Source organism: Amblyraja radiata, chromosome 12 (genome assembly GCF_010909765.2).
Source record: "Amblyraja radiata isolate CabotCenter1 chromosome 12, sAmbRad1.1.pri, whole genome shotgun sequence".
Lineage (NCBI taxonomy): Eukaryota > Metazoa > Chordata > Chondrichthyes > Rajiformes > Rajidae > Amblyraja > Amblyraja radiata.
In genome coordinates this window covers 57,284,697-57,307,877 of record NC_045967.1, presented here as the reverse complement: position 1 = coordinate 57,307,877, position 23,181 = coordinate 57,284,697, and the positions used below count along the sequence as shown (strand labels likewise).

The 23,181-nt window shown below is 46.3% G+C and overlaps 1 protein-coding gene across 1 annotated transcript in view; it reads right to left on the bottom strand.

The window, feature by feature from the left end:
- Nucleotides 1–23,181, bottom strand: part of LOC116979314 (sodium- and chloride-dependent neutral and basic amino acid transporter B(0+)-like) — an 83,681-nt gene that overhangs the window by 14,455 nt on the left and 46,045 nt on the right. Inside the window, exons 8-9 of the mRNA XM_033030921.1 lie at nucleotides 12,009–12,237; nucleotides 11,243–11,368 (exon numbers count right to left, since the gene is read on the bottom strand). Of these exons, the coding sequence (XP_032886812.1) occupies nucleotides 11,243–11,368; nucleotides 12,009–12,237 (355 nt within the window). The remainder of the gene's footprint in view (nucleotides 1–11,242; nucleotides 11,369–12,008; nucleotides 12,238–23,181) is intronic.

The window sequence follows — 23,181 nt, the reverse complement described above, 5'->3', positions numbered from 1 at the left end:
ACAGAGGCTGCTTGGTTCCCCAAACCAGCTTCCCACTGAAAATAACAATATTACCAGCTGCCAATAAATGACGGGTCAGCCAAATACATCATAGATAACAACACTTTCTGAGAGAATCGTGTCTCTTTGGAATTGCTGAGAGGTTGGTGGAGTTCCACTGCTGCATCCGCTGTTCCAGATGTGGACTCTTGTATATGGGTGAGTCTAAGCGCAAGCTCGGCGATCGTTTCACTGAACACCTCCACCGCTCAGTACGCCTAAACCTACCTGATCTGGTTGCTAAATATTTTAACTCCCCCTGCCATTCCCACACTGACCTTTCTGGGCCTCCTCCATTGTCAGAGTTAGGTCAAGCACAAATTGGAGGAACATCACCTCATATTTTGCTTGGGCAGGTTACGCTCCAGCAGTATGAACATTGACTTCTCTCACTTCAAGTAACCCTTGCTTTCCCCCCCTCTCTCTCTCCATCCCTCCCCCTTGCCAGTTCTCCGACAAGTCTTACTGTCTCTGACTACATTTTATCTGTTTGCTTTGTTACCTTCTCCCAACTAACAATGATAAATTATACATTTTCCTTGATCTCCATTCCCTTTCTCATGTTTTCACACCTTGCGTCCTTATCTATACACTTATCTATACACTTCCCACTCCCCAGACATCAGTCTGTAGAAGGGTCTCGACCCGAAATTGTCACCCATTCTTTCTCTCCAGAAATGCTGCCTGTCCCGCTGAGTTACTCCACCATTTTGTGTCTACCTTCTTATTTAATGGGGAGCAGGCTTGAGGGGAAGATCACCTACTCCAGTTCCTTATTAATATTGATTTGTTAATGTGCCCCATAGAATGACACATTGAATTAAATTAGCAGTTTTAAAAATAGTATTCAAGAAATTAATAAGACTGAAAGCCAATAAATCCCCAATACCCTGATAATCTGCTGCCCAAGGTTTTACGAGGTAGGTCCAGATATCATAGTGGTTGTCATGTTCCAAAATCCCATAGTTTCTATAAGGATCCCTAAGAGGTAGTAAATGTAACCTACTGCAACTATTTAAGAAAGATAGAAGGGAGAAAGCAGAGATTCATGCACCAGTTAGCCTGTCATCAGCAATGCGTTTAGTTTATGAGTTTAGTTCATTGTCAGGTACAGTGAAAAACGTTTGTTATTAAGGAACAGATGGCAAGATACTTTGGAAATAATATTACCAGAATCAGCATGGATTTATGGAAGAGAAATTATGTTTGAATCGTTTGGAAATATAGAAACATAGAAAATAGATGCAGGAGGAGGCCATTCGGCCCTTCGAGCCAGCACCGCCATTCATTGTGATCATGGCTGATCGTCCCCTATCAATAACCCGTGCCTGCCTTCTCCCCATATCCCTTGACTCCACTAGCCCCTAGAGCTCTATCTAACTCTCTCTTAAATCTGTCCAGTGACTTGGCCTCCACTGCCCTCTGTAGCAGGGAATTCCATAAATTCACAACTCTCTGGATGAAAAAGTTTTTTTCTCACCTCAGTCATAAATGACCTCCCGTTTATTTTAAGACTGTGGCCCCTGGTTCTGGACTCACTCAACATTGGGAACATTTTTCCTGCATCTAGCTTGTCCAGTCCTTTTTTCTATATTACTAAAACTCTGTTCTTGACCGGTTTTGGCGATCTGTGCTGCAATTTCCGAGAGAATGCCACCACCTACGGCCGTCATTTTTGGCCACCTTGCTCAGAGCCCCCCTCCGCCGTATGTGTGCCGAGGATTTTTCCCGTCGATGAAATATGACAGAGATATTAATGATTTTACAAAATTCCCCATTCTCTCTGCTGCCCCCGCTGGCGGCAGGGGGGAGGGACTATAAAACCAGGAAGTGGTGTGCCTCAATCAGTGTCTGCAAGCTGGAGGAAGGCAGAGTTTCTCTGAGCTGTGAATAAAACTGAACAAATGTCCACACAACTATGAGTAAGTACCCTTAATGTGGTTTGAAAATGAAAATATGGTTAAAGTAAAAAAGCACTGCCTGCAAATGGTTGTTTGGATTGAAATAAAAAGGCACTCTCTCTCTCCCCTCCTCCTCTCCCCCCCTCTCCTCCCCCTCCGCTCACCTAACCCCCCTCTCAGCACACCCCCTCACTCCCCCCTCTCCTCTCTCCCCCCCTCTCTTCTCCCCCTCTCCTCTTCCCCCCCCTCCTCTTCCCCCTCTCCTCTCCTCTCTCCCCCTCTCTTCTCCTCCCCCCCCCTCTCTCCTCTCTTCCACCCTCTCTCCTCTCTCCCCCCTCTCCTCTCCCCCGCTCTCCTCTCCCCCCTCTCCTCTCCCCCCCTCTCCTCTCCCCCCTCTCCTCTCCCCCCCCTCTCTTTCCCCCCCCCCCTCCTCCTCCTCCCCTCTCTCCTCTTCCCCCCTCTCCTCTCTCCCCTCCTCTCCTCTCTCCCCCCCCCCTCCTCTCCTCTCCCCCCCTCTCCTCTCCCCCCTCTCTTCTCCCCCCCTCCCCCCTCTCCTCCCCCCTCCCCCTCTCTCTCTCTCTCTCCCCTCTTTTTCTCCCCCTCCTCCCCTCTATCCCCTCCCCCACCGTTCCACCCCTAAACCCCCCTCCCCTCCACACACCCCATACCCCCTTCCCTCCACCCTCTCTGCTCCCCACCTCTCCCCCTCCCCTCACCTCACCCCCCCTCTCAGCACACCCTCTCTCTCCTCGCCCCTCTCTCTCCCCCCTCTCTCTCCCCCCTCTCTCTCCCCCTCCCCCCTCCCTCTCCTCTCCCCCCACTCCTCTCCCACCATCTCTCTTCCCGCTCTCTCTCCCCTCCCCCTCTCTCCTCCCCCCTCCCCCCACTCCTCTCCCCCATCTCTCCTCCCGCTCTCTCTCCCCCCTCTCTCCGCCCCCTCTCTCCTCCCCCTCTCCCCCCTCTCTCCCCCTCTTTCTCTCTCCACCCCTCTCCTCTCCCCCCTCTCCTCTCCCCCCCTCCTCTCCTCTCCCCCTCTCTCCCCTCTTTTTCTCCCCCTCCTCCACTCCATCCCCTCCTCCACCGTCCCTCCCCTAAACCCCCCTCCCCTCCACACACCCCTACCCCCTTCCCTCCACCCTCCCTCCCCCTCCCTGCTCCCCACCTCTCCCCGTCCCCTCACCTCACCCCCCTCTCAGCACACCCTCTCTCCTCCCCCTCTCTCCCCCTCCCCCTCTCTCCTCCCCCTCTCTCCCCCTCTCCCCTCTCCCCCTCTCTCTCTCCCCCCTCCTCCCCTCCCCCACCCTCCCTCCCCTAAACCCACTCTCCTCCACACCCCCTACCCTCTTCCCTCCACCCTCCCACCCCCTCCCGCTCCTTGCTCCCCACCTCTCCCCCTCACCCCCCTCTCAGCACCCCCTCTCTCTCCCCTTCACTCTCACCCTCTCTCTCTCCTCACCCACCCACCCTTCCTATTCTCCTCCTCCCCACCCTCCTCTCCCTCTTGCCCCTCTCTCTGTGTTTCTGTCTCTCTCTCTGTCTCTGCCCCTTCTCTCTCTGCCCTCACTCTCATCCCCCGCCCCCCTCCCCCTTCTAGATGTGACTGCAAGTTGGGGGCTATGCGTCAGTAGATACGGTGGTTATGGGGTAAAAGGAGCAAATTAATAATATTAATATTATATCAAGGGGGGTAATTAGCGTGAGTGTGTGGGGGGGGGGGGATAGTTAGTGTGTGTGACGCTGCATGCCGCCTCCCCCCCCCCACAACCGCACGTTGGGGGAACAGACCCAACGGGTCTGCACTTGGTCTAGTAATTTTATATGTTTCTTTAAGATCCCCCCTTATCCTTCTAAACTCCAGTGAATACAAGCCTAGTCTTTTCAATCTTTCCTCATATGACAGTCCCGCCATCCCAGGGATCAATCTCGTGAACCTACGCTGCACTGCCTCAATCACAAGGATGCCCTTCCTCAAATTAGGAGACCAAAACTGTACACAATACTCCAGATGTGGTCTCACCAGAGCCGTATACAACTGCAGAAGAACCTCTTTACTCCGATACTGGAATCCTCGTGTTATGAAGGCCAACGTTCCATTAGCTTTCTTCACTGCCTGCTGTACCAGTAAGCCAACTTTCAGTGACCGGTGTACAAGGAGCCCAGTTCTCGCTGTACCCCCCCTTACCTAACCTAACCCCATTGAGATAATAATCTGTCCCCTTGTTTTTGCCGACAAAGTGGATAACCTCACATTTATCTATATTATACTGCATCTGCCACGCATCTGCCCACTCACTCAACCTGTCCAGGTCACCCTGCAACCTCCTAACATCCTCTTCACAGTTCACACTGCCACCCAGCTTTGTGTCATCCGCAAAATTGCTAGTGTTGCTCCTAACTCCCTCTTCCAAATCATTAATATATATGGTAAACAGTTGCGGCCCCAACACCGAGCCTTGCGGCACTCCACTCGCCACTGCCTGCCATTCTGAAAAGGACCCATTCACTCCTACTCTTTGCTTCCTGTCTGCCAACCAATTTTCTATCCATGTCAACACCCTACCCCCGATACCATGTGCTCTAATTTTAGTCACCAGTCTCCCGTGCAGGACTTTATCAAAGGCTTTCTGAAAGTCTACATCCACTGGCACCCCTTCATCCATTTTACTTGTCACATCCTCAAAAAATTCCAGTAGATTAGTCAAGCATGATTTTCCTTTCATAAATCCATGTTGACTTGGACTAATCCTTTTACTGCTATCCCAATGCCCCATTATTACCTCTTTAATAATTGACTCCAGCATCTTTCCCACCACCGAAGTCAGGCTTACTGGTCTGTAATTCCCTGTTTTCTCGCTCGCTCCTTTCTTGAAAAGTGGGATAACATTAGCTATCCTCCAATCCACATTGATCCTGAATCTATTGAACATTGGAAAATGATCACCAATGCATCCACTATTTCTAGAGCCACCTCCCTGAGGACCCTGGGATGCAGACCATCAGGCCCAGGGGATTTACCATCCTTCAGTCCCATTAGCCTACCCAATACTATTTCTCGCCTAATGAAAATTTCTTTCAGTTCTTCTACTCCCTTAGATTCTCTGTCCTCCAATACATCTGGGAGATTGTTTGTGTCTTCCTTAGTGAAGACAGATCCGAAGTACCTATTCAACTCTTCTGCCATTTCTTTGTTGCTCATAATAATTTCACCCGTGTCTGCCTTCAAGGGACCCACATTTGACTTTGCTACTCTTTTTCCATTAACATATCTAAAGAAGAAATGTTTGTGTCTGTAATTAGCAGAACAGATAAAGGGGAAGTATTTGATGTGATTTAATATGCTTTTCAGATAATCTTCAATAAATTGCCATGCAAAAGATTATTAACATAGAAGCATAGAACATAGGTGCAGGAGTAGGCCATTCGGCCCTTTGAGCCTGCACCGCCATTCAATATGATCATGGCTGATCATCCAACTCAGTTTCCCGTACCTGCCCTCTCTCCATACCCCCTGATCCCTTTAGCCACAAGGCCCACAGTTAACTCCCTCTTAAATATAGCCAATGAACCGGCCTCAACTACTTTATGTGGCAGAGCATTCCACAGATTCACCACTCTCTGTGTGAAATTTTTTTTCTCATCTCATTCCTAAAAGACGTCCCCCTTATCCTTAAACTGTGACCCCTTGTTCTGGACTTCCCCAACATTGGGAACAATCTTCTTGCATCACTTTAAACATCATTAGAGAATATGGGATTGTGGGTGATGCACTGTTGTGACTGAGGATTTGTTAATGGACAGAAAGCAGAGTGTAGGAATAAATGTTTCACTTTAGAATTGGGTACCTGTGACTCGTGGGGTGCCGCCGGGAATGGTGCTATGATTCCCAGGTGTTCACACAGTAAAAGCATGGGTCAGATGAGGCAGCCAAGAGTGCCTCTGAAGTTTGCTGATCATCCTAAACTGGAGGCATTGTGGGGTTTTAAGACAATACAACGAGATTTCAAAGGGATAGAGATAGGTTAAAAGAATAATTCAGATCATGGTTGTTGAAATGTAATGTACAAAATTGTACGGTCATCCACTTAGATAAGAATAGTAAAATGTGGCGTTTTGTAAACGAGTTAAATGGTGTTGGTGTTCGGAGGGACTTTTAATTAATTGGAAACAAAGCACTTTAACAGAAGTTAACATATGGGTAGAACAAGCAATTAGAAACTCAATTGGTACATTGGGTTTTCATTGCAAAATGATTAGTGCAGAAGAGGAAATTTATCTGACTGCAATCATATATTTTGACGTACTGTCAAGAAGGATAATCTTGTGCCGGAGGTATCCCCGGGAGTTTGAGTCTTCCATGTTCGTGTCAGGGCCCCTTGGGTCTGATTCCGATTGTCACCTCAATTTTCCCAACAAAATAGTCAGGTTGCACAGGTTTACATAGTGTCAGGAAGCAGCACTTCCCATGTCCCCCGTCCGCTCCCACCACTCCAAATGGAAAAGATCAAAAGCCTACAAAGTGAAGGTGCAGATGACAACTGTTCTGCTCTAACTGTTCTGACTGCTGTAGCTTTGGGAGCAACAACAGCAGCAGCAGGAGGAGATTAGCAAGAGATACGACTGATTGGCTCTAGCCCAAGTGGGAGGAGAGAAGTGAGTCAGTGCTGGGAAAACAGCTGAAAACTGAGGAATTTGTAAATTGGTAAATCAGGCAATTTATCAGTCAATTTAAGTAAGACTGCTCTTAGGGAGCGGCAGTGAGTGAGCGGCCTTGTGAGTGAAGTGCCCTGTGAGAAAAGTGTGAGTCTTTGGCTCGAGAGTCTTCGGAGAGGAGGCTGAGGAGAGGAGACTACGCAAAACACTGCAGAGGGAGAGACGAAAAGAAGGAGATGTCAGGCAAGCTGATTCAGTGTGATGCTTGCAGTATGTGGGAGGTCAAGGACACCGCTGGTGCCTCTGGTTGCTACAAATGCGAAAAGTGCATCCAGGTAGAGCTCCTGAAGGGCCGTGTTGGGGAACTGGAGAAGCAAGTGGATGACCTCCGGTTCGTCCGAGAAACGGAGTCGTTCCTCGACAAGTCCTACAGTACGATTGTTACACCTAAGGTACTGGAAGAGAGAAGGTGGGAGACAGTGAGAACGGGAGGGAAGCATGGAATGCCAACGTCCCCGGGGGTTGTACCTCTTGTGAACAGGTTCACACACTTAGAAGCTGTCGGGACAGAAGAGGTGTTTACACTGGGCGGCGGACTGGCTTGTGATGCGAATAGGGCTGTTGAGCCAAAACCAAAAAGGCCTAAGGCAGGCAACGCCATTGTAGTAGGAGACTCCATTGTGAGAGGTACGGACAGGGGTTTCTGCGGCAACAGACGGGATGCGAGGATGGTGTGCTGCCTTCCTGGTGCCAGGATCCAGGATGTCACGGACAGAGTGCAGAAAATCCTCAAGGGCGAAGGTGAACATCCGGAAGTGGTAGTGCATGTCGGCACAAACGATGTCGGAAAGAAGGGGATGAATATTCTGCAGCGTGACTTTAGAGAGCTCGGAAAAATGCTGAAAAGCAGGACCTCCAGGGTTGTTATCTCCGGTTTGCTTCCAGTTCCTCGTGCTGGCGAGAGCAGGAACAGGGAGATACGGGACCTGAACGTGTGGCTGAGGAACTGGTGCACGGGGCAGGGATTTAGATTCTTAGATCACTGGGATCTGTTTTGGGGTAAGGGGGAACTGTACAAAAGGGACGGATTGCATCTTAACAGGTGTGGGACCAGCATTCTGGCAGGCAGGTTTGCCACTGCTACACGGGTGGTTTTAAACTGAATAAGGGGGGTGGGGTGTCGAATGGGCTAGTGGAGGATGGAGTTAAAGGGAAAGGGTTTCTTAAATGTGTGAGTGTAGAGACAGAGGGGTGTAAAATGAGGGTAGAAGCAATAGGTAGCAAGGTGAAAAGTAAAAGTGGCAGGCCGGAAAATCCAGGGCAAAAATCAAAAAGGGCCACTATTCAACAAAATTGTATAAGGGGTAAGAGTGTTGTAAAAACAAGCCTGAAGGCTTTGTGTCTCAATGCAAGGAGCATTCGTAATAAGGTGGATGAGTTGAATGTGCAGATAGCTATTAATGACTATGATATAGTTGGGATCACGGAGACATGGCTCCAGGGTGACCAAGGCTGGGAGCTGAACATCCAGGGATATTCAATATTCAGGAGGGATAGAGAGAAAGGAAAAGGAGGTGGGGTAGCGTTGCTGATTAGAGAGGAGATTAACGCAATGGAAAGGAAGGACATTAGTTTGCAGGATGTGGAATCGGTATGGGTAGAGCTGCGAAACACTAAGGGGCAGAAAACGCTGGTGGGTGTTGTGTACAGGCCACCTAACAGTAGTAGTGAAGTTGGAGATGGTATCAAACAGGAAATTAGAAATGCGTGCGACAAAGGCAAAACCGTTATAATGGGTGACTTCAATCTACATATAGATTGGGTGAATCAAATTGGCAGGGGTGCTGAGGAAGAGGATTTTTTGGAATGTATGCGGGATGGTTATCTAAATCAACATGTAGAGGAACCAACGAGAGAGCAGGCTATTTTAGACTGGGTATTGAGTAATGAGGAAGGGTTAGTTAGCAGTCTTGTTGTACGTGCCCCCTTGGGCAAGAGTGACCATAATATGGTTGAGTTCTTCATTAGGATGGAGAGTGACATTGTTAATTCAGAAACAATGGTTCTGAACTTAAAGAAAGGTAACTTTGAGGGTATGAGACGTGAATTGGCCAAGATTGACTGGCAATTAATTCTAAAAGGGTTGACGGTGGATATGCAATGGAAGACATTTAAAGACTGCATGGATGAACTACAAAAATTGTTCATCCCAGTTTGGCAAAAGAATAAATCAGGGAAGGTAGTGCATCCGTGGATAACAAGGGAAATCAGGGATAGTATCAAAGCGAAGGATGATGCGTACAAATTAGCCAGAAAAAGCAGCATACCGGAGGACTGGGAGAAATTCAGAGACCAGCAGAGGAGGACAAAGGGCTTAATTAGGAAAGGAAAAATAGATTATGAAAGAAAACTGGCAGGGAACATAAAAACTGACTGCAAAAGTTTTTATAGATATGTGAAAAGAAAGAGATTAGTTAAAACAAATGTAGGTCCCTTGCAGTCAGAAACGGGTGAGTTGATCATGGGGAACAAGGATATGGCGGACCAATTGAATAACTACTTTGGTTCCGTCTTCACTAAGGAAGACATAAATAATCTGCCGGAAATAGCAGGGGACCGCGGGTCAAAGGAGTTGGAGGAATTGAGTGAAATCCAGGTTAGCCGGGAAGTGGTGTTGGGTAAATTAAATGGATTAAAGGCCGATAAATCCCCAGGGCCAGATAGGCTGCATCCCAGAGTACTTAAGGAAGTAGCTCCAGAAATAGTGGATGCATTAGTAATAATCTTTCAAAACTCTTTAGATTCTGGAGTAGTTCCTGAGGATTGGCGGGTAGCAAACGTAACCCCACTTTTTAAGAAGGGAGGGAGAGAGAAAACGGGGAATTACAGACCAGTTAGTCTAACATCGGTAGTGGGGAAACTGCTAGAGTCAGTTATTAAAGATGGGATAGCAGCACATTTGGAAAGTGGTGAAATCATTGGAGAAAGTCAGCATGGATTTACAAAAGGTAAATCATGTCTGACGAATCTTATAGAATTTTTCGAGGATGTAACTAGTAGCGTGGATAGGGGAGAACCAGTGGATGTGGTGTATCTGGACTTCCAGAAGGCTTTCGACAAGGTCCCACATAAGAGATTAGTTTACAAACTTAAAGCACACGGCATTGGGGGTTCAGTATTGATGTGGATAGAGAACTGGCTGGCAAACAGGAAGCAAAGAGTAGGAGTAAACGGGTCCTTTTCACAATGGCAGGCAGTGACTAGTGGGGTACCGCAAGGCTCAGTGCATGGGACCCCAGCTATTTACAATATATATTAATGATCTGGATGAGGGAATTGAAGGCAATATCTCCAAGTTTGCGGATGACACTAAGCTGGGGGGCAGTGTTAGCTGTGAGGAGGATGCTAGGAGACTGCAAGGTGACTTGGATAGGCTGGGTGAGTGGGCAAATGTTTGGCAGATGCAGTATAATGTGGATAAATGTGAGGTTATCCATTTTGGTGGCAAAAACAGGAAAGCAGACTATTATCTAAATGGTGGCCGACTAGGAAAAGGGGAGATGCAGCGAGACCTGGGTGTCATGGTACACCAGTCATTGAAAGTGGGCATGCAGGTGCAGCAGGCAGTGAAGAAAGCGAATGGTATGTTAGCTTTCATAGCAAAAGGATTTGAGTATAGGAGCAGGGAGGTTCCACTGCAGTTGTACAGGGTCTTGGTGAGACCACACCTGGAGTATTGCGTACAGTTTTGGTCTCCAAATCTGAGGAAGGACATTATTGCCATAGAGGGAGTGCAGAGAAGGTTCACCAGACTGATTCCTGGGATGTCAGGACTGTCTTATGAAGAAAGACTGGATAGACTTGGTTTATACTCTCTAGAATTTAGGAGATTGAGAGGGGATCTTATAGAAACTTACAAAATTCTTAAGGGGTTGGACAGGCTAGATGCAGGAAGATTGCTCCCGATGTTGGGGAAGTCCAGGACAAGGGGTCACAGCTTAAGGATAAGGGGGAAATCCTTTAAAACCGAGATGAGAATAACTTTTTTCACACAGAGAGTGGTGAATCTCTGGAACTCCCTGCCACAGAGGGTAGTCGAGGCCAGTTCATTGGCTATATTTAAGAGGGAGTTAGATGTGGCCCTTGTGGCTAAGGGGATCAGAGGGTATGGGGAGAAGGCAGGTACAGGATACTGAGTTGGATGATCAGCCATGATCATATTGAATGGCGGTGCAGGCTCGAAGGGCCGAATGGCCTACTCCTGCACCTAATTTCTATGTTTCTATGTTTCTATGCTCTGCTGTGAGGCCACATTTTACCCAACCCATTGCTCTGAGTGTTAAACCATGAGGAAGAAACTTCAGAATGCACAATTATTATCCTTGGAACTGGGTTGTTCAACTGAACAAAGATAAATTATGACCTGAACAGTCACTGTAGTAACTGTACAATAGGGATTGTATTACAAACTTCCTGGGACATTCTCCTGACTTGTTCTTCGCTTCAGATGTTCAATAAGCAACTAGATGTTCCAGGAAGGCTGTGAGTGGAGAATTAGCACAAAGATGCAGAAAATTGCTTTTCATTAGTGATCATTTAGTAAAAACAATTCAAATGATTTAATTACATTAAACAAAGAATTCTACACTTGCCTACAGCTGCAAACTGAGTGTCGAGTCCCACAGTGAGCAACATGAAGAAAAACAAAGTGGACCATAGTGGAGCCCACGGCAGTTGTGCAATAGCCTCTGGGTAGGCGATGAAAGCCAAACCGAAACCTGAACAGTGGAAATGATTCAATGATATACGGTGATGCAATGGCAAAGTAATGCAGTAATATATAGTTAATCTGACATGATTCTGACATTGGTGTTCAAGGACAAGCAGATTTTCTGAACTATCAGATGTCATTATATTCACAGTTCATGACAATTTTCATTCACTTCACTGCAGAAAATTAAATCTGGAAATGGAGCTTGTGTACAGTGTGCTAAATGTTTTTGAAGTGGGATCCAACAACACTGAGGCTAACTGGAACACTTCACGGGTCGATTCCACCCCTGCCCAACAGCAATTGTCACACGTTTTATAATGGTTATTGCTAAGACTTTAACTTGTCTTCTAACTTTTGTGTTATTAATCTTGTCTTTCTGTTCCTCCCTCTTGTCATTTGATTTGATTTCTGACTTCCCTCTACTTTACCCATCCTATTCCACTTTCTTTTTCAACCACTAAATCTCGGTGATTTGGGGAGAACACTGTTGATCCTGCTACTCTTGTGCTGTCGCTCTTGGCTTGGTTCTGTCAGCCGACACACAACTGAAGTGCAGATATGGAAATGTATCTAACCAGTGAGATGGGCTGCGCAATTCCCTGCTCCATCAACATCCCACACAATAACTCTGGCACCGCACTTACCTGACTGAGCAACCTCTGAAACAGGCTTGTCCTGTACGTGAGCCATGTGTCCCAGGACGGAGAAGATGGCAAATCCGGCAAACACACTCGTGGCACAGTTCACCACACAGACAATGACGGTATCTCTGTAGCAGTTGTTGTGGAATTTGTTGTAGGATGATAGGGTTATTAAACTGCCAGAACCCACTCCAAGTGTATAGAATATTTGTGCTGCAGCATCTTTCCAGACCTGGTTTACAGAAAATAGAATTAATTAGCACAGGGCTATTTAATTTGATCTCATTCAACAAATAAACATGAATCATGAGATGGAGGATGATGAAAACTCATTGGTGAGCTGGCTGAAAGCACAATTAGTCACCAACAGGACTAATAGAGATATAATTATACCTCCCAGCATATTCCTCAAAACCGTTGCTATCCATTTACCTGTCCAGATGTCTTTTAAATATTGTTATAGTATCTGCCTTATCTACCTCCTTTGGCAGCTCATTCCATCTGGCCTCTGTAGAAAGGTTACCCCTCGGGTTCCTATTAAATCTTTCTCCCCTTGCCTTAAACTTATGTCCTCAGGTTCTTGATTATTCCAACTCTGGGGGGGAGGAAAAAGATTTCACACTATCCTCATAATTTTATACACCTCTATAAGATCACCCCTCATCCTCCTGCACTCCAAGGAACAAAGTCCTGGCATGCCCTACCTCTCCCTGTAGCTCAGGTACTGACACCATCCTCGTAAATCTTCTCTGCAATCTTCAGCCTAACTTCCTTCCTATAACAGCGGGACCTTAACTGAACACCAAAAATCTTGTACAACCTTAAAATAATGTTCTAAGCTCTGATGAATACCAATGTGCTGAAAACTGCCTTGATTACCTTAGCTACCTGTGACATCGTATCGGGGATCTATGTACCTGCATTCCAAGATCTCTGTTCCACACCTCTCGCCAGTGTTCTGCCATTCACTGTAACATTCTTCACAGAAGTGATACATGGTTTAAGTGTGGTTAATATTGGATGAAGCCATTAGGTTCCATTCAATGAACATGATACTATACTATAAACTGAAAACTGGTGCGTAAATGGCGGTGAAGCTTGATGGAATAAGATTTAGATCTAGAGTTAGATGTAGCTATTAGGGGTAAAGGAATCAAAGGATACGGGGAAAAAGCAGGAACGGGGTACAGTTTTTAGATGATTAGTCATGATCATATTGAATGGGGGTGTAAACTTGAACTTGGGTGCCGACTCGAAGGGCCGAATGGCCTACTCCTACACATTTTTCTATTTCTAGTATACAGATAAAGACTACAGTTACAGCGCAAGATAAAGTCCAATTAAAGCTAGTTCAAAGGTATTTTATGAGGTAGATGGGAGGTCAGAACTGCATTCTAGCTGTTGAGAGGATGGTTCAAATGCATGATAACTGCTGGGAAGAAACTTGCCTGATAGGAGAGGGGAGAAGACGGAATGAACTGGGGTGTGACTGATACTTCATTATGCTGGTGGCCTTGCCGAAGCAGCATGAGGTGTAGGTGGGATCAATGGGAGGAAGGTTGGTTTGCCTGATGGTCTGCGCTACATCCACAGCTCTGCAGTTTTATTCAGTCTTGAATGGAGCTGTACATACTGTGATGCATCCTGATTAAATGCTTTCTACAGCGCATCTGTTAAGGTTGATGAGCGTTATTGGGAACATGCCAAGGGTCTTGAGCCTTCTAAGGAAGTGGAGGCCTTTGTGTGCTTTCTAGGCCATAGCTTCATTATGGCTGGTCCTGGACAACTCACCATCGACGGCACCACTGTCTCCCCATCTCTCCAGGCCCGCAACCTTGGCGTGATCTTTGATTCCACCCTCTCCCTTGAGCCTCACATCCGCCATGTCATTAAAACCTCCTTCTTCCATCTCCGCAACATCGCCAAACTCAGACCCTCTCTCATACCTCCCGCTGCTGAAAGACTCATCCATGCCTTCATCTCCTCCCGACTGGACTATTGCAACTCACTTCTCCTTGGCATCAGCTCCACCTACATCAACCGACTCCAACTGGTCCAGAACGCAGCCGCCTGACTCATCACCCACACCAAATCCTGGCATCACATCACTCCAGTCCTCAAACAACTTCACTGGCTTCCCATCTCCCACCGGATCACCTACAAAATCCTGATCCTCACCTACAAAGCCCTCCACCATCTTGCCCCCCCATATCTCACTGACCTCCTCTCCCCCTACCAACCCTCACGGTCCCTCAGATCCACATCAGCCGGTCTCCTCTCCATCCACAAGTCCAACCTCCGCAGTTTTGGGGACAGAGCCTTCTCCAACGCAGCTCCCAGGCTCTGGAACTCCCTCCCCCAACTGATCCGCAATTCCGTGTCCCCCACCATCTTCCAGTCCCGCCTCAAGACCCATCTCTTCTCCTCTGCCTATCCTTAGCCCCACGTCCCCCTCCCTTTTCATCTGTGCATTAATTGCCTCATATTGTGTTTTGAATTGAATTCTGTCTTTACTTTGTGTACTAGTCATGTCTCTACTATTTATTTCATTCCCCTTACATGTTTTTCCTCTACCTGCTAAATTTTTGTAAGGTGTCCTTGAGACTCTTGAAAGGCGCCCATAAATAAAATGTATTATTATTATTATTATTAAATGGGTGATATTTATTCCTAAGAACTTGACTCTTTCGACCATCTCTACTTTGGCACCATAAATGTATACTTGGGTGTGTGTACTGCTTTGCTTCCTGAAATCAGTCACAATCTCTTGTATTGCTGACATTGAGGGAGAGGTTCACAAGTTGTAGGAGTAGAATTAGGCCATTCGGCCCTTCGAGTCGACTGTGCTATTCAATCATGGCTAATCTCTGCCTCCTAATCCCATTTGCCTGCCTTCTCCCCATAACCCTTGACACCCGTTCTAATCAAGAATTTGTCTATCTCTGCCTTAAAAATATCCACTGACTTGGCCTCCACAGCCCTCTGTGACAATGAGTTCCTCATATTAACAACTGTCTGACCAAAGAAGTTCCTCCTCGCCTCCTTTCTAAAACAGCGCCCTTTACTTCTGAGGCTATGACCTCTGGTCATAGGCTCTCCCACCAGTGGAAACATCCTTTCCACATCCACTTTAAGCCTTCCATTATTCTGTAAGTTTCAATGAGGTCCCCCCTCAACCTTCTAAACTCCAGTGAGTAGAGGAGGCCTAGTGCTTTCAAACGCTCATCTTATGCTAACCCATTCATTCCTGGGATCATTCTTGTAAACCTTCTCTGGACCCTCTGCAGAGCCAGCACATCCTTTCTCAGATATTGGGGCCCAACTTTGCTCACAGTACTCCAAATGTGGCCTAACCAGCACCTTATAGAGCCTCAGCATTACATCTGTTTTTGTATTCCAGTCCTCTTGATATAAATGCTAGCATTGAATTTGCCTTCTTTACCATCGATTCGACTTGCAAATTAACTTTTGGGAGTCCTGCACCAGCACTCCTAAGTCCCTTTGCACCGACTACGCCTTTATTCTCATTACCAAAATTCATGACTCCACACTTTGCAATACTGAATTTCATCTGCCACTTCTCTGCCCACTCTCCTAACCTGTCCAAGTCCTTCTGCAGAGTCTTTACTTCCGCTACACTGCCTGCCCCTCCACCTATCTTAGCATCATCTGCAAACTTGGCCACAATGCCTTAAATCGCCATATCCAAATCATTAATATACAACGTGAAGAGAAGTGGCCCCAGCACCGACCGTTGCAAAACTGCACTAGTCACTGGCAGCAGTGATGGAAATGGGCGGGGGGTATGCAGGGGGATGCCGTTCCCCTACTTTTCAGTTTCCAATTTCCATCCTGTACATGAATTTGCAGCTTTATCCTGCGCTACTTAATCCAAGGGCGAGCGGACAGACGGACATAGAGTGGAATAGATGACATTTCGGGTCGAGACCCTTCTTCAGACTGAGTCTGGGGAAAGAGTAACAAGAGAAGGATGACATCAAACGGTTACGGAAATGGTGCTGAAGATTACCCATGACCCTACCACGGCTTTTTCGTCGAGTGGACTATCTTGCTCTGCTATAGGATCTATGGTTTCCAGTCTCCATGAGATGGAGATTGTGGAGGAAAGTGGCGCTGTAAGGGCAGTCCACGTCTTTCACCAGCCCATTGGAACTTTTCCCAATTCCATAATGATTGTCTAAGAACTTGGCCCTCATCAGACCTGGCGTCTCTCCGCCGTAAACGGAGTGAACCTCCTGGACGCTCAACTCGAAGACCACCCGCTCCATCTTGAAGCGGATATCAAACAGATGTTAACTGCTGGCGGGACTGTGACGGAACGCGAACTCCCAGTCAAACAGAAACATAGAAAATAGGTGCAGGATTAGGCCATTCGGCTCTTCGAGCCTGCACCGCCATTCGATATGATCATGGCTGATCATCCAACTCAGTATCACATCCCTGCCTTCTCTCCATACCCCCTGATCCCTTTAGCCACAAGGGCCACATCTAACTCCCTCTTAAATATAGTCAATGAACTGGCCTCAACTACCTTCTGTGGCAGAGAATTCCACAGATTCACCACTCTCTGTGTAAAAAATGATTTTCTGATCTCGGTCCTAAAAGATTTCCCCCTTATCCTTACACTGTGACCCCTTGTTCTGGACTTCCCCAACATCGGGAACAATCTTCCTGCATCTAGCCTGTCCAACCACTTAAGAATTTTGTAAGTTTCTATAAGATCCCCCCTCAATCTTCTAACTTCTAGCGTGTACAAGCCGAGTCTATCCAGTCTTTCTTCATATGAAAGTCCTGCCATCCCAGGAATCAGTCTGGTGAACCTTCTCTATACTTCCTCTATGGCAAGAATGTCTTTCCTCAGATTAGGAGACCAAAACAGTACGCAATACTCCAGGTGTGGTCTCACCAAGACCCTGTACAACTGCAGTAGAACCTCCCTGCTCTTATACTCAAATCCTTTTGCTATGAATGCTAACATACCATTCGTTTATTCACATATTCACTGCCTGCTGCACCTGCATTCCTACTTTTAATGACTGGTGTACCATGACGCCCAGGTCTCGTTGCATCTCCCCTTTTCCTAATCGGCCACCATTCAGATAATAGTCTACTTTCCTGTTTTTGCCACCAAAGTGGATAACCTCACATTTATCCACATTATACTGCATCTGCCATGCATTTACCCACTCACCCAACCTATCCAAGTCACCTTGCAGCCTCCTAGCATCCTCCTCACAGCTAACACTGCCCCCCAGCTTCGTGTCATCCTCAAACTTGGAGATGTTGCATTGAATTTCCTCATCCAGATCATTAATATATATTGTAAACTAGACTAAGTGGGACCCGTTGGCTCCCAGCATCACACAGGAGGGCTGGTCATCCAACGCAATATTCCACCTCTCCACCAATTCTAATATTGGTGGCCTGTTGGGGGGGGGGGGGGGGCTTTCTGGAGCGCTAGTATGGGTGTTGTGGGCTGAAGGGACTGGTTTCCAGAGGGCTAGTATGCAAATTGTGCGCCAAATGTATTCTTGGGCTGGCGTCTCAGTCAATCAAGCCTGTTGTGCTGGCAACTCACTCACTCACGGCTGGTGGGCTGGTAGTTGACTCACGGCTAATCCTTGAAATTCTATTTCAAGCAGGGTATAAGGCCACCAAATTCAAGTGCAGTTTCTTACCACTTCTAGCAGGGTGCAAGGCCACCAAATTAAAGTGCAGTTTCATACCATTTGAAGTAGGGTGCAAAGCTACTAAAGACAGCGAGTCGTGACCTCTCCCTCCTCCATCTTGCAGAGACTGAGCCACACCCACATTTCCGGGTTTTATAACCCCTCCCCCCCCACCACTCCGGAAAAGGTGTGGCTTTCATGGAGTGATTGACAGGAGAGAGATTCTCAACATTAAAAAAAAAACTAATAACACTTTTATTTTTCATTGATGGGAAGAATTCTCTGCACCTGCTCAGCGGAGGGGGACTGAGTAAGATGGCCAAAAATCACAGCCGTAAGTGGTAGCGTTTTATCTAAAATCAATATACAGTGCAAACAGGAAGTAAGTGCATTTACAGTAGTGCCTTTTAACTTCAAGCCAAAGCACCCAAGCCACCATTTGCAGTAAGTAGTGCATTTCAACTTCATGCCACCATTTGCAGTAAGTGGTGCCTTTCAACTTCAAGCCAATGCACCCAAGCCACCATTTGCAGTAAGAAATGCCTTTTAACTTCAAGCCATTGCATCCAAGCCACCATTTGCAGTTAGTGCCTTTCAACTTCAAGCCAATGCACCCACGCCCCCATTTGCAGTAAGTAATGCATTTTAACTTCAAGCCATTGCACCCAAGCCACCATTTGCAGTAAGTAGTGCCTTTCAACTTCAAGCCAAAGCAACCAAGCCACCATTCGCAATAATAGTGCCTTTCAGCTTCAAGCCACCATTTGCAGTCAGTAGTGCCTTTCAACTTCAAGCCACAATTTGCAGTTAGTAGTGCCTTTCAACTTCAAGCCAATGCACCCACGCCCCCCATTTGCAGTAAGTAGTGCCTTTCAACTTCAAGCCACACCCAAGCCATCATTTGCAGGAAGTAGTGCCTTTCAACTTCAAGTCAAAGCTCCCAAGCCACCATTTGCAGTAAGTAGTGCCTTTCAACTTCAAGCCAAAGCAACCAATCCACCATTTGCAGTACGTAGTGCCTTTCAACTTCATGCCACCATTTGCAGTAAGTGGTGTCTTTCAACTTCAAGCCACACCCAAGCCACCATTTGCAGTAAGTAGTGCCTTTCAACTTCAAGCCAAAGCAGCCAAGCCACTATTTGCAGTAAGTAGTGCCTTTCAACTTCAAGCCAAAGCAACCAAGCCACCAGTTGCAGTAATAGTGCCTTTCAACTTCAAGCCAAAGCTCCCAAGCCACCATTTGCAGTAAGTAGTGCATTTCAACCACATGCCACCATTTGCAGTAAGTAGTGCCTTTCAATTTCAAGACACACCCAAGCCAAGCCAACCATGAGGGGGGGGGGGGGGCATTCTGGAGCGCTAGTATGAACCGCTTTAGAACCAATAGACATTTTTTTGCAAGATTTAGAACCAATAGACATTTTTTGCAAGCTTTAGAACCAATAGACATTTTGTGCAAGTTTTAGAACCAATAGACATTTTTTGCAAGCATTTTAGAACCAATAGGCATTTTTTTGCAAGCATTTTAGAACCAATAGACATTTTTTTGCAAGCTTTAGAACCAATAGACATTTTTTTGCAAGCTTTAGAACCAATAGAGACACTTTTTGCAAGCTTTAGAACCAATAGACATTTTTTTGCAAGCTTTAGAACCAATAGACATTTTTTTGCAAGCTTTAGAACCAATAGACATATTTTGCAAGCTTTAGAACCAATAGAATTTTTTTGCAAGCTTTAGAACCAATAGACATTTTTAGCAAGCTTTAGAAGCAATAGACATTGTTTTGCAAGCTTGAGAAGCAATATACATTGTTTTGCAAGCTTTAGAAGCAATATACATTGTTTTGCAAGCTTTAGAAGCAATAGACATTGTTTTGCAAGCTTTAGAAGCAATAGACATTGTTTTGCAAGCTTTAGAAGTATTAGACATTGTTTTGCAAGCTTTAGAAGCAATAGACATTGTTTTGCAAGCTTTAGAAGCAATAGACACTTTTTTGCAAGCTTTAGAAGCAATAGACATTGTTTTGCAAGCTTTAGACCCAATAGACATTGATTTGCAAGCTTTAGAAGCAATAGACATTGTTTTGCAAGCTTTAGAACCAATAGACATTGTTTTGCAAGCTTTAGAACCAATAGACATGTTTTTGCAAGCTTTCGAACCAATAGACATTTTTTTGCAAGCTTTAGAACCAATAGACATTTTTTTTGCAAGCTATAGAACCAATAGACATTGTTTTGCAAGCTTTAGAACCAATAGACATTTTTTGCAAGCTTTAGAACCAATAGACATTTTTTGCAAGATTTAGAACCAATAGACACTTTTTGCAAGCTTTAGAACCAATAGACACTTTTTTTGCAAGCTTTAGAACCACAGACACATTCTACAAGCATTTTAGAACCACTAAGGGCACTTACATTTGAGTAGACATGTGTTCAGTGATATTCCAGCTCAAAAAAAGTGACCCTCTGCCTTCCTCCATCTTGAAGAGACTGTGTGGCACACCACTTCCTGGTTTTATAGTCCCTCCCCCCTGCCGCCAGCAGGGGCAGCAGAGAGAATGGGGAATTTTGTAAAAACATTAATATCTCTGTCATTGTTAATCGACGGGAAAAATCCTCGGCACACATGCGGCGGAGGGGGGCTCTGAGCGAGGTGGCCAAAAATGACGGCCGTAGGTGGCGGCGTTCTCTCGGAAATCGCAGCACAGATGGCCAAAACCGTTCAAGAACAGACTTTTAGTAATATAGATAGCTGGGGTCCCAGCACTGAGCCTTGCGGTACCCCACAAGTCACTGCCTGCCATTCTGAAAAGGACCCGTTTACTCCTACTCTTTGCTTCCTGTCTGCCAGCCAGTTCTCTATCCACATCAATACTGAACCCCCCAATACCGTGTGCTTTAAGTTTGTATACTAATCTCTTATGTGGGACCTTGTCAAAAGCCTTCTGAAAGTCCAGATATAACACATCCACTGGTTCTCCCTTATCCACTCTACTAGTTACATCCTCGAAAAATTCTATAAGATTCGTCAGACATGATTTACCTTTCATAAATCCATGCTGACTTTGTCCAATGAATTCACCACTTTCCAAATGTGCTGCTATCCCATCTTTAATAACTGACTCCAGAATTTTCCCCACCACCGATGTTAGACTAACTTGTCTGTAATTCCCTGTTTTCTCTCTCCCTCCCTTTTTAAAAAGTGGGGTTACATTAGCTACCCTCCAGTCCTCAGGAACTACTCCAAAGTAACAAATGTGGTTGTTTACAAAGTGGTATCTTGGTCCACGTGACTCGAACAGGAGGGGGCTGTAGGTTTGAAACTTCTGACGAGGTCTCAGTAGTTGGGATCCGAATCCGTCCTTTGGATCTCTCTCGCTCTAACTCCATCTCTCTCTCACCCTCTCAACTCGGCATTCGATTTGACGTTTTGCCGTTTTGCCTGTTGGGGGGGGATGGACTCTGGCCTGTGGCGGCTCCTGATCCGTTCCCTCTGCGTTTGCCGCCTGGCCCACTGAGTTCCTCCAGCACTCTGTGTATTTTGTTTGGCTCTGGTGTTGAAGGTGGACACGGGAGGGCTGGGGTGGCTCAGCAGGACGGGCCGCGGCTCTGGGAATCGTTTCGGATCGAGACCCTTCTGCAGCCAATCACAATTACTCTCACCGACGAGAGTTCAGTTCAGTCTGAAAAAGGTCTTCTCTCCAGAGTCGCTCCCTGTCCTGCTGAGTTACTCCAGCTTTGTGTCTAACTTCAATTTCAAGAGTTAAATAAAAAACAGAGTGCTGGAGGAACTCAGAGGGCTAGGCGGCATCTGTGGAGGGAATGGATTAGGAGTTGTGTCAGGCCAGGGTTCTTCTTCAATAGGAATGAACTGCAGATCAAAGATACTGGCGCGGATATTAGTATCTTTGCTGCAGACCAGGCATGATATTCTTCCGATTTAAATCGTAATTCCGATTTTATTGTTTTCCTATTTTCAATTTTTTGTGCCCGATTATTTGGCGGCCAATCAACCGTTGTCTCTAAGGGGGTTGCGTCCAATCACCGACCAACTTCCCTTAAAATTCCTGTCCAATCAACAAATCGGTCTCCTGCCGTCCAATCAGCCGCCGTCTCCAAGGGCATTGTGTCCAATCACATAATGCGCTGGTCACTCGGCGGTCAATCAGACACAGTCTCCTAGGGGCCTTTTGATCAATCACCGACCTGCTTCCCTCACCGAAGCAGACGATGGCTGCAGCCAACACAGAGAGATGAGAGAGCGAGAGAGAGAGAGAGAGAGAGAGGTGCAAGAAAGCAGCTACGACATATAATACACAATAAACTATATTATAAATACACAATAAACAAGTTATGCATTCTTGTACTCTTACATGGGTATGACCGCACATAAAAAAATTCCCCCCCCTTCCTTCCCAAACTTAGTCTCACGGACCTTAGAGTACCCCTAGTTCCTAAAACCCATTTCCATCACTGACTGGCAGCCAACTTGCAAAAGCTCCTTTTATTGCAACTCTGCCTTCTGCCATTCAGCCAACTTGCAATCCATGCTAGTATCTGCCCTTCATTACCATGGGCTCTCATCTTCCCTCGCAGCCTGACATACGGCACCTTATCAAAGGCCTTCTGAAAATCTAGGTAAACATTATCTACAGCCTTCCCTCTATCTGTCCTGCTATTAACTTCCTTAAAGAACTCCAGCAGATTCGTCAGGCAAGATCTTCCCTTCACAAAACCATGCTGACTTCGGCCTATTTTATCGTGAACTTCCAACCTCATCCAAACTATCGTAACCTCATCCTTTATAATTGACTCTAAAATCTTACCAACCACCAAAGTCAGGATAACCGGCCTATAGTTTCCGCTCTTCTGCTTTGCTCCCTTCTTGTACAACAGGGTGATATTTGTAATTTTCCAATCTTCAGGAACCATTCCTAACTCTAGTGATTCTTGAAATATCACAACTAATGCCTCCACAATCTCTGAGGCCACCTCCTTCAGAACCCAGTTCAGGTGACTTATCCACCCTCAGACCTTTCAGTTTTCCTAGCACCTTCTCCTTAGTAATCGCCACTCCACTAACTTCCACCCCCTGAGGCTCTAGGATTGCAGGCACAGACCTGGCGTCTTGCACAGTGAAGACTGATGCAAAGAAGTTATTCAATTCCTCTGCCATTTCTTAATTTCCCGTTACCACTTCTCCTGTATCATTCTCCAGCGGCCCAACGTCCACTCTTGCCTCTTTTTTAGTCTTTATATATCCGTAGAAACTCTTGCTATGACCTCTAGTCCTAGACTCTCTCACTAGTGGAAACATCCTCTCCACATCCAATGGCATTGAAAGCAGGCCTGTAGCCTATGAATAAGAGTCTGACGTTAGTTGGACTTGACTTCTTATTTAAGTGTTCTGGGGATGACTGTAGGACCAGGTAGATGGCATCAGCTGTGGACCTGTTATGGCGGTAGGCGAACTGCAGTGGATCAAG